Source organism: Phyllopteryx taeniolatus, chromosome 10 (assembly GCF_024500385.1).
Source record: "Phyllopteryx taeniolatus isolate TA_2022b chromosome 10, UOR_Ptae_1.2, whole genome shotgun sequence".
Taxonomy (NCBI): Eukaryota; Metazoa; Chordata; class Actinopteri; order Syngnathiformes; family Syngnathidae; genus Phyllopteryx; species Phyllopteryx taeniolatus.
Window position 1 is genome coordinate 22,369,965 of NC_084511.1, and position 16,145 is coordinate 22,386,109.

General features: G+C 40.5%; 1 protein-coding gene across 6 annotated transcripts in view; it reads left to right on the plus strand.

Moving 5' to 3' along the window:
- mbnl3 (muscleblind-like splicing regulator 3) overlaps nucleotides 1-16,145 on the plus strand; it is a 37,401-nt gene that overhangs the window by 2,486 nt on the left and 18,770 nt on the right. For all 6 annotated transcript variants that reach the window (XM_061786532.1, XM_061786533.1, XM_061786537.1 and 3 more), the window contains exon 2: nucleotides 6,733-7,518. In XM_061786532.1, coding sequence (XP_061642516.1) covers nucleotides 7,024-7,518 — 495 coding nt within the window. In that variant the 5' untranslated portion in view covers nucleotides 6,733-7,023. The remainder of the gene's footprint in view (nucleotides 1-6,732; nucleotides 7,519-16,145) is intronic.

Sequence of the window (16,145 nt, forward strand, 5' to 3'; positions counted from 1 at the left end):
CCCACTTCCCCAAAAATGTAGTGGTCTGCTTTTGCATTCAAGCTCTTCAAGTGTAATCAGTGAAAACAATGCGACCGGCCATTTATTAGTCTCTCCTCTGTTGATCCGCCAAGTGCAGCTGAATTGTAGTTTCATACTTTGTTGTCTGTGTTTAATGCGACGGGTCAGGTGAGCAAAACAAAACCTGCTGCTTTAACGACCATGGAGGATTACTGATACTTAACCTAATTACTTTCCTCCCTCCCTCCCTGCCTGACTTTCAATCTCACTTATGATTCATGGATCATTCGCCATGTGCCTTTTAATCAATTACCTGTCATTTGGGTTATCAGGCAAATTCAATTCCAATAGTTCCCAGCTGTACTAGTATGCTAGCTAGCACTGTTGATGAGCCTCATGTGAAGATGGTTGTGTTGAATAAATGTTAACAGACGTTTATGTCACATGGGTTCATGATTTTACACATACTAGATGTCATCTTTTGTCATCTACAGGATACACAATTGCACACTCCTTTTATAGCCAGATAGATTTATACATTTGTAACAATTGGTCACCTGTTGTGTGAGAGGAGAGCTAAGATTTCAGACTCTCTCTGAAAGCAAACAACTGACATAGATAAGATAAACAACCAATACAATTATGACATACAAATGTGGACGACAACAACCGACAGAGTTATTTAATACCACAAATATGGTTGTTACTGTTTTTGACTTGTGTCACCCAAACCAAGGTGAGTTGTTGAATTTGACCAAAGAGGCCCTATAAAATGTCTTTGAAAAGTCTTTTTAAAAGCTATACATAGGTGGATCTCTGGATAGATGTCTAGATAGATAGACAGACAGACAGGTAGATAAGACAGCCAATATAGTAGGAGAAAGTTAGCTAAGGTAGCAAGCCTGCTCGAAAGAAAGACACCTAACTAGAAAATTATAAGGTGACCAATAATGCAAATAAAAAAATAAAGGTATATTTAAAGATGGGTAGGTAACTACTGTTGAAGGTTAGCTAGCTAGGAAAAAAGTAAGTAAAAAAACAAGGGTAAAGCTAGCCAATATAATAGCACATTTGCTAAGATAGCTAGCTGGGGAAATTCACTAAAGTAGTTTACTAGTAAGGTTTAATGGCGTAGAAGTTGGCCAAATGTGGTACTTGAGTGGAAAAACGTTACTAGTACGACACATTCATTCTACCCGTGTACTGAATTGTCTTACTAGTGAGGACAAAGATAGCATGAGATATTTACGAAGTAATTATGAATTAACTTAGGCTCACTACAGATTGAAACAGCACTATAAAATGGCCAACTCACTATATGGTATCTGCACTATCAGCGGATACTACGGAGTGATTTGAAACACAGACTTGGTGTGGAGGGAGTGACGGCAGCAACTGGGGAACATTTTCATGATGTCACGTGTAGACCCTAAAATGGACCCGCATGTGGTCACTCCACCCCCCCCCCGAGTCAAGTTTGTAGCGATCCGAAGGGAGGATGAGATGAAAGAAAAACTGGAGGTCATACTCACTGTTATTTTTGTATTTTTTTTTAATACAATGTGCCTTTGTTCTTGCCTCTGGAGGTGGATGTTCAAATTCAATTTCCTCCTCCTCCCCCTTCTCCATCTCCACTGCAGTGTTCTCCTTCTATGTTGTCTTATCTGCATGCTCTCTAGCTTTCACACACACACAAACACATTGCCTAACATTCCCCCCTGCGGCTTCCTCCGTCTGTGTCTGCCATCCTCAGACACACAGACATGACGATATCTCCTCCAAAACACTGTAGCCCTCCTCCTGCAATCTCCTTTTGTTTACACACAGAATGTATACGTTGTACATCATGAGAAACGCCCTCATCAGAAATGTCTAATATATTGCAGTGAACCCCCTCTAAGTCACAGTTGATCGTCCGTGGCCCGTTATAATCGCAGGTTTTTAAACAAGTTTTTTTAAACGGGTTTTTACAGTATCATGCAAATCCAAATTCTGAATTTTGCGACTTCAGTGTAGTTCCATGTTGTTCCACACCATGTCGGACAGCACTGAGCTCTACAAGATGAGATTTCGGTGTAATTAAGAGGAAGAAAAAGAGGCAGAGATGTCCCCAACCAAGCTGCAGTACAAATTGTTGTTCCCACAGAGCATATATACCTGTGAATATTGTTGTATGCTCTATTTGTATGTGCATGTGTTTGTACGTGTTGCTGCTCCTTGTGTTAAAGAAGCAGTTGTTTGACTGTTTATAATTACCGTATGTATGATAATTTCCCACGGCACGGTGACCGACTGGTTAGAGTGTCTGCCTCACAGTTCTGAGGACTGGGGTTCAATCCCCGGCCCCGCCTGTGTGAAGTTTGCATGTTCTCCCCGTGCCTGTGTGGGTTTTCTCCAGGCACTCCGGTTTCCTCCCACATCCCAAAAACATGCATGGTAGGTTAATTGAAGACTCTAAATTTCCCATAGGTGTGAATGTGAGTGCGAAAGGTTGTTTGTTTATATGTGCCCTGCGATTGGCTGGCAACCAGTTCACGGTGTACACCGCCTCCTGCCCGATGATAGCTGGGATAGTCTCCAGGACTCCCGCGACCCTTGTGAGGATAAGCGGCTCCGAAAATGGATGGATGGATGATAATTTCCATTAGCCTGTCTATGGCATTTTGCATTATATATTAGTATTAAAGGGAACCCTGATTGTAATGACAAATACTTTTTAAAATACAACCACTGACCTTTACTTTTGAAATACAGTGTTACATACAGTATTTATAAATTATTCTTTTAAATTAGAAAATATTTTTGGTTTGTTACTGCCCTTTTTGCGTGTGTAAAGCATTCTGGGATTGATAACGTTTAATGATATCTGTTTGCCGCCGTACATTGCTGCCCTCTCTCATCTTACATATATTAAATGTTTAAACTTGTATTGCACACTTGTATTGTAAACTTTCATCATTGCAATAAAGTGAAAAACAAATGTTACTGCCCTCTCCCGAGTAATAGGCTGCCGCACACCTAGCAACAGCTGACAGCTAAATGCACAGAAACTTTCCCTCACGTTAAAAATACATTTCCGGGTTTTAATTGTGTTGCCGCATGGACTCAATCCATATAAGTAGTATATAAGGCATCAGATATTGTGTTTCACATCAATACTTAACTCTATTCATAACGAGCTACTCACAATCTATAATGTGCCTGTGAATGAAAAAGCAAAGCTTCTGTACCCAGCGCACATTCAAACAAATGGTGTCAGAGCGAGACTAACGCGCTAGTTTTTATTCTCGCCCAAGTACTCTTCTTCCTGATGTATTAATCTATCTTTTTATAGTTTAATAAACATATATAATAATAAATACATTTTATGTGTCAGTTTTACAGTAAACTTCAACTGGGAGTGACAAACAGCTTGAAGCAAGCATGTTTCACCTCTTATTTTGAGAAGCGTGTGAGTGAGAGGCCTCTTCATTTCCTCAACGTGATGTTATACAACAGCCACGCATTTCTTGATAGTAAGACAGTGAGAACAGGTGCTGAGGAATACTTAAAAATGTGTGTTTTAATAGGTTTAAGTGTTTTTTAATACGTGTGTAGGAGTGGTGTCGGAAATTTACACCTATCAGGTAGAGAACGTATCTCCTGCAATAAACGGGGGTTAACTGTACGCATAATCAATTTGTACATAAAGTTCAGAATGAACACTTCACACAAGAATTCCAGTATCATCTTCTCACTAGTCATGTTATAGCTATTAACTTCCTTGTGGAGTCCTTATATACAATTGAAAAATTAGCATGTGGCTTGGCCATGTCTGTGCTGTGTCAGTGGGGGCAAAAAAGTGCTTTCAGTGTGGAGCGATGAGCTTCCGTGCCATTGGCCGCTCAATCGCTATTTCCGGCTCGTTGAGGCGTCCAATTGGCTGCAGACTGGCAGGTGGTCAGTAGTCTTCCTGCCTTCTTCCATCATTCCGCCCTTTTTCCATCCTCGTAGTAAGTGTCTGCCTGGCCTCTTGGGTGTTAATCATCGGCACTGCCTCTTTTCAAGGACGCTGCCTGTCTTGCTGTGTGTGATTCATGTCCAGTTAGTCCGTGGCTGTGTTGCGAATGAGTGAAAGATTCCCAACACAGCGAATGAAAGAATAAACACCTCAGATTTGTTCAGTTGTATTTACATTTTTATGTTGTTTTTTATATAGTTGACTAAACAGTCCACAAAACAATCTCTTTGGAGAAATTGGGGAGTAGGGAATGATGAATGATTTCCAATGCACCCGCTGCGTTCAGAATCATTCACTAATTCCATACACTCTAATCACTATATAAGGATTTTAGTGGACTTTTTAGTGGAGTACAGTGGTGCCTTCAGATATGAGTCATGTGTGTGTTTTGTGACCACGCTTGTAACTTAAAACATTCACATCTTTCCCCATTGGAATTAATGAACATTCCATTAATCCATTCCAGCCTCACAGTAAACACCAATAAAAAAAAATTTAACTTTACCCCCGCATATTCACGGTTTGGCATTGGCAAATTCAGCTATTCACATATTTTGGGGGGGAACCTATCCCCTGTCATCCATGGAATTCCCCACTTAATCGCATTTTTTGGGGGAATTCTTTTTTCACTGCAATTATTGTATATGGAAGTGTCACTTACTCTTGGATTTTCATTATTCGTGCTCGGGCTCAGTCCCTATCACCGCGGAATAGTGGGGATCCATTGTATTGTACTTTCTAAAAACATACAGTAATAACATTCGTAATTCAACCATCCATCTTCTGTACCGCTTTATCCTCACAAGGGTCGCGGGCGTGCTAGAACCTTTCCCAGCTAACTTCGGGCGAGAGGCGGGGTAGACCCTGAACTGGTCGCCAGCCAATTGCAGGGCACACATAAGCAAACAACCATTTGCGCAAACATTCACACCTAAGGGCAATTTATAGTCCTCAATCAACCTACCATGCATGTTTTTCAGATGTGGGGTGAAACCAGATTGCCCCGAGAAAACCCACGCAGGCATGGGGAGAACATGCAAATTCCACACAGGCGGGGCCGGGATTTGAACACAGGTCCTCAGAACTGTGAGGCAGATATGCTAACCAGTCGACCACTGTGGCACCTAACATAGTTCAATAGAATGTAAAGAATTAAGAAGTTTTTGCATCATGAGTACATGATATAATACCCTTTGACATTGTGCTTCTTCTGGTGTTTGCACCTTGTTCACCAGGGGGGAGTAAAATACAGACATTCATAATAAAATATTTATATATATATATATAACTGACTCAGATGCAGTAATATTAGTCGCTTTTCGCAGAAGACAAAGTCTATATGCCTTGGTATTGTTATATTCTCTATCTACATCTGTTGCTGCACCATTTGTGTTAAAATATCCATTGCTTTAAAGGGTTATAACTGCTGCTACATTTATGCTAGTCTGTCTATGGAGCTTTGCTTCATGTGTTAGCATTAAGCTAGCAGAAGGCAAAGTGGTGTGGTTGTTTTACATGCACAACATCCATCCATCCATCCATCCATTTTCTGAGCCGCTTATCCTCACAAGGGTCGCGGGAGTGCGGGATACTATCCCAACTATCCATACACAACATGTAATTGAAATAAGTAGAAAAAATACCATAGGAGAAAGAAAAAAAATCCATTGATTTTAAGTATAAATTAGCTTGAAATAATTGAAAATTGTCTAAAAAAAAAAGGAACGTTTTAGGTGATGAGTCCTATTTTTCATTTAAACAGGTTCGTTTTGACTACAAATAAGACAGATATTCTTGGTAAAATTATGAGTTTTTGCAGTATGCATGTACAAATATCAATATCTCTCACTGATCTCTTTTTAGGAAATGAAGGATGCAGACCAAACTGTAACAGTTTTAACAGTCTGAATTATGCTATGAAAACACCAATGGCATTCTTAAAAGGTTTAAATGCCCCAAGCAATTGCATTTTTGACTCATGCCTGTTAAATTGGTTATTTTCCCCAAAAAAACCCAGCAAAGTCTGACCTGGGATGTAGTGGCAGCGATGTAACACAAATTTGTACGCAAGTCAGAACACACCATAGTCTATCACTTACCAATGCTAATGTAGCATGGAAGCCATAATTACAGTAAATATTTGTATGAGAAACACAAACTGCACTAAGTCATGTTGCCTTCCTGTATCGCTGGAAAACGTATTCTGTAACCTCAAAAGTTTGTATGTTACTGCTGTCGTAAATCGAAAACCTGTCCACGACCCACCCAAAATGGCTCCCCGACCCTCCGGTTGAGAATCACTGCACTGGCGTATACTGTACAAAGCACCATATACAGTAGTGGCTAGGGATTGATTCGAAACACAGCCAATGACTTTCCGCTTCGTGGGGAAGTTGAAATGACGTCTCGTCCATCCTCCCTCTCTCTTTTCCTCCCTCCCTCGCTCCGTCTCTCTCTCTCTCTCTCTCTCTCCTCTCTCTCTGCTGTATCATTTAATCAAGGCATACAGTAGCTTGCCCTTTCCTGTTCATTGCTGCCTCCCTCCCTCCTTCGCCAATGCTCCGGCCGCTCCCCTCCCCTGTTTGTTTGTCGTCGCTTGTTTCTTTCCTTCCCTTCCTGCCTCGTGGTCCTCATCAGCACCCTCCTCCTCTTCCTCCTCCTACGCCTTCAGCTCCACACAATTTTGCTGGTAGTGCTACATTTCTTTTATGCAAACCATTGTGTGTTTCCAGCTTTTTTTCCAGCCAAGCAGAGGAGGATGTGGAGGGAACGGATGGAAAAGAGGCTAAAGTAAGAGGAGGAAGTGGAACTCGGAAGTGAGGAGGAGTCATCATCTGATGCTGTTTTTTTTTTTTTTTTTTGCTGGATGAGGGCGGCACGGTGCCCGCTGGCCTGGAATGCAGACTACATTTTTGTAAGCTCCACCTTTTTGTCTTGGACGTTTCAAGGACGCTGACCAGCTAAGTCACTTCTTCTTGGGATAAGCGTGCGCTGCAGTGACTGCCTCCAGCATGTTGACGTGAATGGTACAGCGACGCAGGGTGGGCCTGGCACTGGTACCCCCCCCCCCCCCAAGCCCCCTCCTCCTCCTCTCCCCACCATGCCCCACTGATGTCCTCACAGTAGTTTTTTTTTTTTTTTTTATGGACATTCAACCCTGCTATCTCACCCCAGTCAAACTTCAGCTGCTACTTTTCCTGGGAAGAGCAAATAAAGCACAGCAACAGAAAAGGACCGACTCGGAAATCTTCTGCTGGACGTATCCCACACGTGCATCACCATTAGTCACCCTGACGACAATTTTCCAGCCGTTGCTGTTATTGCTCCAGTGCTTCTACTCAGTCATGGCGGTCAGCATGAGCATGGGAAGAGACACCAAATGGCTGACCCTGGAAGTGTGCCGCGAGTTCCAAAGAGGTACCTGCTCACGCTCAGATGCCGACTGCAAGTTTGCGCACCCCTCGCGCAGCTGCCATGTGGACAACGGCAGAGTCATCGCCTGCTTCGACTCCCTTAAGGTAACCAGTAGCTGTCTAGCTCTTGTTTATTTGGACACGTCGCGCCGCCGTGTCGAGTTCACTGACCCGCAGGCCAGCAAAATATTTGAGCAGCCTGCAATACATTGAACCCCCGCGGTATTTGCGCTTCAGCATTCACGGATTCACCAAGTCACATTTTTTTTGCTACGTATGCTCTGTTATTCATTGAATAAATCCCCTTTTTTGCTGTTCTTGTGCTAAGTCCAAAGCAGTAAAAGTACTACTTTGAGTACTACTTTGGCGCCATCTTGGTGCCAGGGAACTATATTGAAGTGAGTTAAGGATCTTCAGTGAAACAAACGTAGTGCTTTGCTGCCAACATGTGACATCATAGTGTCAATGAACTATGTTGAAGTGAGATGTGGAGCTTTATTTACACAAAAGTAGTGCTTTACCACCATCTTGTAGCACCTTGGTGCCAGGGAACTACACTGAAGCGAGTTGAGGAGTTTCATTTTCACCCGTAACTAAAATTTTGGTTCACAACACAACGCAAAAAAATGGATCAAGCAACAGCTCGTTACTCGAAAAAGTCCCAAGTTAGGGCACTTGTAAGTCAAGGTACCAATGTACCTTCAACCCGCTAATTAGTATAATAAACCACTCCTTGTGCATTCATGAGCAGCACAATAAAACAGGTTCCCCTGGAAATGTTCCAGACAAACGTGACAACTTAAATATGGATCTCCTCCAAAGATGTGGCACCTTCGGGTGTCTTTTTGTTCGCACGTCGACTTGTTGCCGTCTGGCTGATGAATTCGTTGGAGGTATGCCATGTGATCCGAGGAGAACCTCCTTAAATACCCAGGAAAATAATTTTCGGGTTTTTTTTTTTTTTTTCTAAATGCATTAAATATGTTTGAAGGTAAGGGCTGAAAAAATGTGCAAAGAATGAGAACAAGTTAGTACTAATTTGTTGTGATATACTGCAGCATTAAACTCGTTTTCACCATCTCAGTTGTCCAGATTTTTTGGGGCGTGGCTAAAACGGTGACCAGGTGACGCAAGCGGGATGCCAAGCATGAGTCGGCCCTGCCCAACTCTATTAGTACAAAGCACCCTTATTCCATGCAGTGGCTATTTGGGGCAATTTGCCACTTCCTTGATAATAACTTGGCCCATTTCTACCACTACAGTGTGGAGTTGGCCATCAAGCTAGGCCCACAACCTGAAAAAATACTTCTTCCCTTAAGTGTTTTATATTATTTAGGCTACAGTGTCTCTGCCGTGTGCAGCGTGGTAGCCAGGGCTGCTATCAGGGGGTGGCCAGGGGCACCCCTATACTTTTCCTGGCCACCCCACACACCAGTCAGCCACATAGATCCCAGCATCAGGTATTTTTTTTGTCATCAGAAAACTTCGATCTTTGGCATCTTAGAGGCAGAGGTCCCCAACCACAAGGCTGCAGACTGGTACCGGGCCGAACAAAAAAAAAACATTTTTTAAATAATGAGACCTGGAGCCAGGGCTTGAGAAATTTCTCTCATGCTGGAAGGCCCAGACAGTACATCTGTCGACAATCAGTTTCCAATCGTGTAATTCCATCAGCAAACCTAGCCCCCCTTGTCGACGATAAGGTGCTCAGGTTCTGATCAAGAAACACCATAGGCAATTATAAACATTTTGGGGTGGTGTCAATTACTTCCGGTTTTCCACTATTCTTGGCAAGGTCGGTCTCAATCCCCCATGAATAGAAATAGTAAGTGAATTTCCCAAAGAGTTACGTCCTTTCGGCTACTGATGTGTGCTGGTCACTGGTGTGTCCTCAACATCACCGCAGCAGCGCTTCTGACTCACACGCCTTTTCTGCGCAACCACAACCCTAACCATCGGAAAATGTTGCTTTACTGCCTTCAAACTTTGAATAAACCTTTGTGCCACAAGTCCCAGTACACATTTGATGTAATGGTTGCATCAAAGTTTAAGGTTCACCACATGCATATTACCTTGGTGCATGGGTGTGCAAACATTTGTGCTCCAGGGCCACATTTGATTTGAATGTACAGATGGGCCAGGTAATTTATAGATGAGGTAAAAAAAATAATAATAATTAAATAATAATTTAAAAAACTGAAAATGTGTATGTAAAATTGTTAATTTTCATAATAAAATAGATCATTATCATTTTAAAATGTGTTGATAATTTATTAATTTTATGAATCATTTTGCAATTTGTTTACATGTATTTTTGTACTAATATTATTTTACAATAAATCAATATATCCATTATTTAATGTGTGAGATGAATTAATCAAAAATGAATAAATGTATTTTTATTAACCAATTTTAGGTGAAAGCGGCTAAATTAGTGCAACAAAATAATGTTTTAATAGAATGCTAGTAGTAATTAAAGATAACTAATGCTCATTTTCAATTACTGTACATTAGTTATAATAAATTTAATTGAGAAGAGGGTGTAATTATGACATTTTAATTATGTGCAACTGATGTACAAGTTCAAATTAAGTATATTCAAAGGACATTTTTCAGGGTAGTTACATGGGACCAAGATGCCAGAAAATGGTGGTATACCACTACTTTTGTGTAAAGAAAACTTCTAAACTCTAACTTTATTAACCAATATTTGATAAAATTAAATTTACTAAATATATGTAAAATTGTGCAGCTTAATTTAAAAAAATTTGAATGAGATAAATGAATACAAAATCAAAATAAAACATTAGCTAGTTAGTCTTCTAGCTTAATGCTAACATTTAAACGCCATAGACGGCCTAACGGAAATTAGCATAGATGGTGCAGTGATTATAAACCTTTAAACTGAGCAGCAACACATACAAACAGCATACAACAATACTCACAGCGATATTAGGTTGATTGATTTCTCATATCGACCCTCACAGGTCCTGAGGTCCTCTGGCACCAGCCTTTTACTTATTCCCAAAACTACAACAAAAACCTACGGAGAGGCTGCATTCAGCCATTATAATTGTGTCTTTGCGAGACGTTAGGTTTCCTGCTGCAGAAGGAAAGTGCGAGTCAGACAATATGCTTTGTGTAGCAGCTAATTCAGCGGCCACCGTCTCCCTGCTTATTGAGTTTGAATTTATTATTGGTCCATTTTTCTGCATTATGTCCTCCAGAGCAGCAGGGAGATGGAGAAGGGAGAGTAGAGGGGGGCCTAGCAACAGCACAGGAGTGCGTAGCCATTGGATAGTTTGATCTTCCTGAGTGGCACGGCTGTTTTTAGCACCGAGCAACAGTCTGCCTCGGTGTTGGTGGCATCAAGGGTAGGAAGAGGCCTGCTGCTGTTTTATGCCAAAGGCCAGGAGGACGCATCGAGGTCACATGTGATTGTCTCAAGCCCCTAGGTCATGATGGTTAGGTCGAGAGAGAGATTTCAAGTTGGTGCCTGAGGAAGGTCACGCCCACAATGTACAGTGGTGCCTTGAGATAAGGGTGACTCGATTTATGAGTTTTTCAAGATAGATAGATAGTAGATAGTGTCATAGTGTGGGATATGTTCCAGAACCACCCGCAATAGGTGAAGATCTGTGTTATTAAGAAACCATATGTAAAAATAAATGTTTATATAGTTTTACCCCTCTTACACACTTCAAACATACTTTAATTTATTAAAGCACATCGCAACTTATTAAAATATACTTTTTTAAGTATTCTTTTCTTGGTCTCACTATCTCGCTGTCAAGACTATCGTATAGCATCACTTTGAGAAGGAAAAAAAAGACTCGCCTGCACAGTTCTCCAAGATGTTTGTTACTCCAAGGTTGAAGTATACTGTAAAACTGACACGTAAAACAAAAGAGATTCAAACATTCAAACCATAAAATTTCATTTAATAACATACGTCATCTAGCTTAAGAACATACGGCATCTAGCTTAATGCTAACATATAATGGGAAACGCCATATACAGGCTAACATAGATTAGCATAGCTGTTACGGTAATTACTTTATACGCCTTCAAACCACTGCTAATTTACACACATGAAGCAGCATGTAGAAACTGTTACTGCACTGAGTAGGGGACCTTCTCTGCCTTTTCTTCTTGCTCTTAATTACACTGCCAGTCTTCCAGTAGACCACAATGCTGCCCGGCATTTTGTGGTGCTATGTGGTACTGCAATTACTAACACAGAAGTGTATGTTCAAAATGTATGTAAGATGAATGTTTGCAAGTAGGATAACAATATAATGGGGTAACACTGCGCTTGAGCTTTGGGAATCCCTGGTATAGCTCCTCTGCTTTTTTTTTTTTTTTTTTTTTAACACAAGATAGCACATCATCCATTACAGTTTTTGCATGGTGACGTCAGCTTATCTTTGTCTTTGTTTTTTACTCCCCGTTTTTCTCTGTGGATGTTTTGGTGAAGAGATGACGTGCGTGAGTGTGGGTGTGGCTTAATGACAAAGCATGGGGCTGGTGGAAGCTACGCAGAGGTAATTTTTAACAGCCCTTCTGCAGCCCCCCCCCCCGCCCTCCCCGTTGACCTGCGGTGCTCCTGCACCAACAAGGAGCCAGAACACTCCTTTTAGGCCATTATTGCACAAGTAAAATCATTTTTTTAGACTCCGCCGTCCATGTTTAGCTATTAATACTAATCGATTCAGATCTGTAGAATTGCTTTGGCTGTACAGTGGTGCCGTGAGATACGAGTGACCAGGCTTACGAATTTTATGAGATACGAGTCGTCGTTTGGACAAATTTTTGCTTTGACTTGTGAGTAAAAATTTAAGATACGAGTGCTATATGGTGGCAGTGAACTCCATTCATGTCACAACAAGCAGCAGTTTGACAGACAGTGATAAATTATTTTAAAAAAGAGGTTTCAAGTTGCTTTATGCCACGCCCAGTGTAGGTTTACTGTCAAACTAAACATAAAACAAAGATAATTACAGTTTTTATATGAAAAAAAAACATAACTAATGCCTAAAATAATGCCTTAAATTCCGGTAGCTTAATGCTAACAAACGATTCAAAATGCCACAGACACGCTAACGAATAGCATTGGTGTCGCTGCGTCATAAACCTTTAGCAACAGATATATATGAACACAAAAGGTGGATTAACACGTAGACAGATATAACAATACTCAAAGGCAACTATTTTTTTCCTCTGCAAAGAAGGACTAATATTTGCGGCTTACAGAGGCATAATTTGTAACCATCTCCATGAATTGTGTATTTGTATGTCTGTATTATACTGGCCCCAGGTGGCCAAGGTGCAAACACCAAAAGGAGCACTGCAACGTCCATTGAATTGAAGCAAAAAAAAAAAAAGGTGGCAAAAACTGTAATTTCTTTGACACACTATTTAATTGTCCATCCATCCAACCATTCTCAATACCACTTATCCTGTTTAGGGTTGTGGGGTGCTGGAGCCTATCCCAGCTGACTTCAGGCAAAAGGCCGACTACATCCTGAACTGGTCGCCAGTCAGTCGTAGGGCACATATAGACACGGGCAACCATTCGCACTCACACACACACCGACCGTCACTGAGTGGGAACTGAACCTGCACCCAAGTTAGGCAAATGTACCACTACACCATCAGTGACTCTGTTTAATTGTCATAATTGTATTGTTTTTATAAAGTACAATATGATGGAATGCTGGGATTTTTTTAAATTGAAGAGCACATTATAAATTATTTAGTTTGTTTTTGTTTTTTTGCTGAAACCATTTAATGGGATTTCAATTCATTTCAATGGGGATAGATGATTTGAGATATGAGTGTTTTGAGTTATGAGCCTGGTCATGGAACAAATTGAATTTGTGAGGCTCTACTGTATACGGATTACAGTATCAAGAACAGAATATTCTATGTTCATGATCGGTAGGGTTGCAAACTTTCCATGGGCATTAATGGGAATGAATGAGGAATTTACAAAACTGAAGGTTGGCTCTCAGTCGAGAACTTAAATACAGTTGGAGAAAATATATTTAGATTTCATGCAAGAACAGTGGTACGTTGATTTACCAGTTCCTCAATTTATGAGTGTGTTGCACATACTGAACTTGAGGTGGTGAGACTTGACCATCTGTTTCTACACACCAGCTTTATCTCTTGTCACTCTTGTTTGGTCAACTTGTTTTTTGCCACTGGCAAAAATTCCAAAAACGCTGCAAATATTTTGCATGAGTTATACATAACAGTTGTATTTTATTAAAGACTTTTTACTGCACTATTTTACTCTATTTAATGTATAAAAACACACAGTAATAAGGTTTGCTCTCCGCATAACCTGCAAACACGGAAAACACGAATGAACTAACTTAAAACATTGTCCTTCCTTGTTCTTCTTCTGTGGGGAAACGTTTGCTGTCGCCATCTAGTGGTGGGGGTCTGAAACACTCATATCTCAAATTTTGCCTCAAGACAAAAACATTGGTCAAATGACAGCTCGTATTTGGAAAAGTCAAGGCACTGATCGCAAGGCACCATTGTATATACTGTAGTAAGGAAAATAAATTTTATTTATAAGCGCCTTTCAAGATCTATCTAAGTCCTCTCATCTAAGTCATATCAGTTTTAATTCGGTAAAACAGCATTGCATCATGCACATACCGGGCCCTCGGTTTACGAGTTCCCATTGGTGCGAATATGAGTGTGAATACTTGTCTATATGTGCCCTGGGATTGGCTGGCGACCAGTCCAGGTGTACCCCACATCTCACCCTCAAATTAGCTGAGATAGGCTCCAGCTTACCTGTGACGCTAAGTGCAAGAGAAAATGGATGGATGGACTTTTTATTGCACAATTGTATTGCAGTTACATGTAGATGTTTTGCTCAGACAGAACATTGCCAACTGCGTGTCTGACCATTTACAGTTTTAGAGACGGCTGGCGCATTACTCATAAATTATCCAGCACAAGCTCCTCAGAGGCCTCATTAGTACTTTATTTCAGCAGAACTTCCAAAATGCCGCCGTGTATTTAAAACCCACTCGACGCCTAGCTAACAAATTGTGCTATTTTGCAATGATAATGTAAAAAATGGCAAGTTTTGTAATTATTAGATGTATATCTGATTATTATTTTTTGTTTTGTTCCTTTTATGAAAGTAGAAAGTCCAATAGAAAATGATGTTGTGCAAATCCACAATAACTTTTGTATCAACACTTTCCATGATTGGAAAGGAAGAGTAAAAAAATGTTAATTATTACTTTTGTCTGGCCCTAAATTTAACTCAAAGAATCTTAGATGGCCTGACACTTACACTGCTTTCCAAATTATTATGCAAATGATATATCTTTCTCTGATTTTCCTACATAGTTGATACAAATGACAGTCGGCATAATTTTCAAGTCATCAATTGTCAGAATAGAATTCAATTTTGAACAAACCTTCCAATGATAACATTATTTTTTTGAAAAATAAAAATGCACCCGTTCCAAATTATTATGCACATCAGTTTCAAGACATTTGACAAGTTCTAAACAACAGAAATAGTCATTTATCGAATTTGGAACATTCAGAGGTCATATTTACTGAAATCAAAATCAATTTCAATCAAAAACATCATAAGTCAAGTTTCATTTTGACATAGGACCCTGATTTGATAATAGCTTCACAATTCATCGATCCCTTAAACTTGTGAGTTTTTGGAGCTTTTCTGTTAGAATTTCTTTGAGATGGTGCATTGTCATGCTTGAAGATGATTTGTTAATGAAAGCATAGTTCTTCCTCTATTTCGCAGATTTTTAAGTGATTGGTTTTTTTAATGGGTTTTTAGAGTATACAGGCACGTCCCAATTTAGAGTTGCACGCCTTCAGTGTCATACCACGTTATGCCACAATATGCCGGGCAGCACGGAGCTCTACTGGATGTAATTAAGAGCAAGGGTAAAAGGCAAAAAAGGTCCCCTACAAAGCTGCAGTAATGGTTATTGTTCCCACAGAGCAGAAAAACACGGTAAAAGCCTGTGAGTATTGTTGTACTGTATGTTCTGTTTGTATGTGTTGCTGCTCCGTGTGTGTTAATGTAGCAGTTGCTTGAAGATTTAGAATTATTTTATTTTGGAGTCAACCAGTCCTCCCTCAGATGTCTCCAGTTGGCTCCGAACGTTGCTGCTCGCTTCCAAACTGGAGCATGTAGGAGGGAGCACATCACCCCAATTCTGGCCTATATTCACTGGCTTCCTGTGCATTTTAGAGTCCTTTTTAAGATTCTTGTAATTGTATTTAAATCTTTAAATGGTATCACCCCACCTTACCTCTCTGAGCGGCTCCATCCCTACACTCCTGTATGTTGCTTCAGGTCAGCCAACCAGACGCTCCTTGAGGACTAAACGGAGGCTCAGTGGGGATGGAGCTTTTTTCGTTGCCGGTCCATCTCTGTGGAATAAACGCCCCTAATTATTAGGCAAGCCCCCTCACTGTCCCTATTTAAAACTGGTCTTGAAACCCATTTTTATTCTTTGGCTTTCAACTCAGCATGAGACTGCACTGTTTTAGTGTTTTACTGTTTTTAATGTCACTAATAATGTATTGTTTTAATTTGTTTAATTGTTTTTACAGCTTTAGTTTTTAGATAATTTGCAGCACTTTGTGTGCAGCTGGGGTTGTTTTAAAGTGCTCTAAAAACAAAAAATAAAATGAATTGCATTGAGTTACCGTAACCTAGC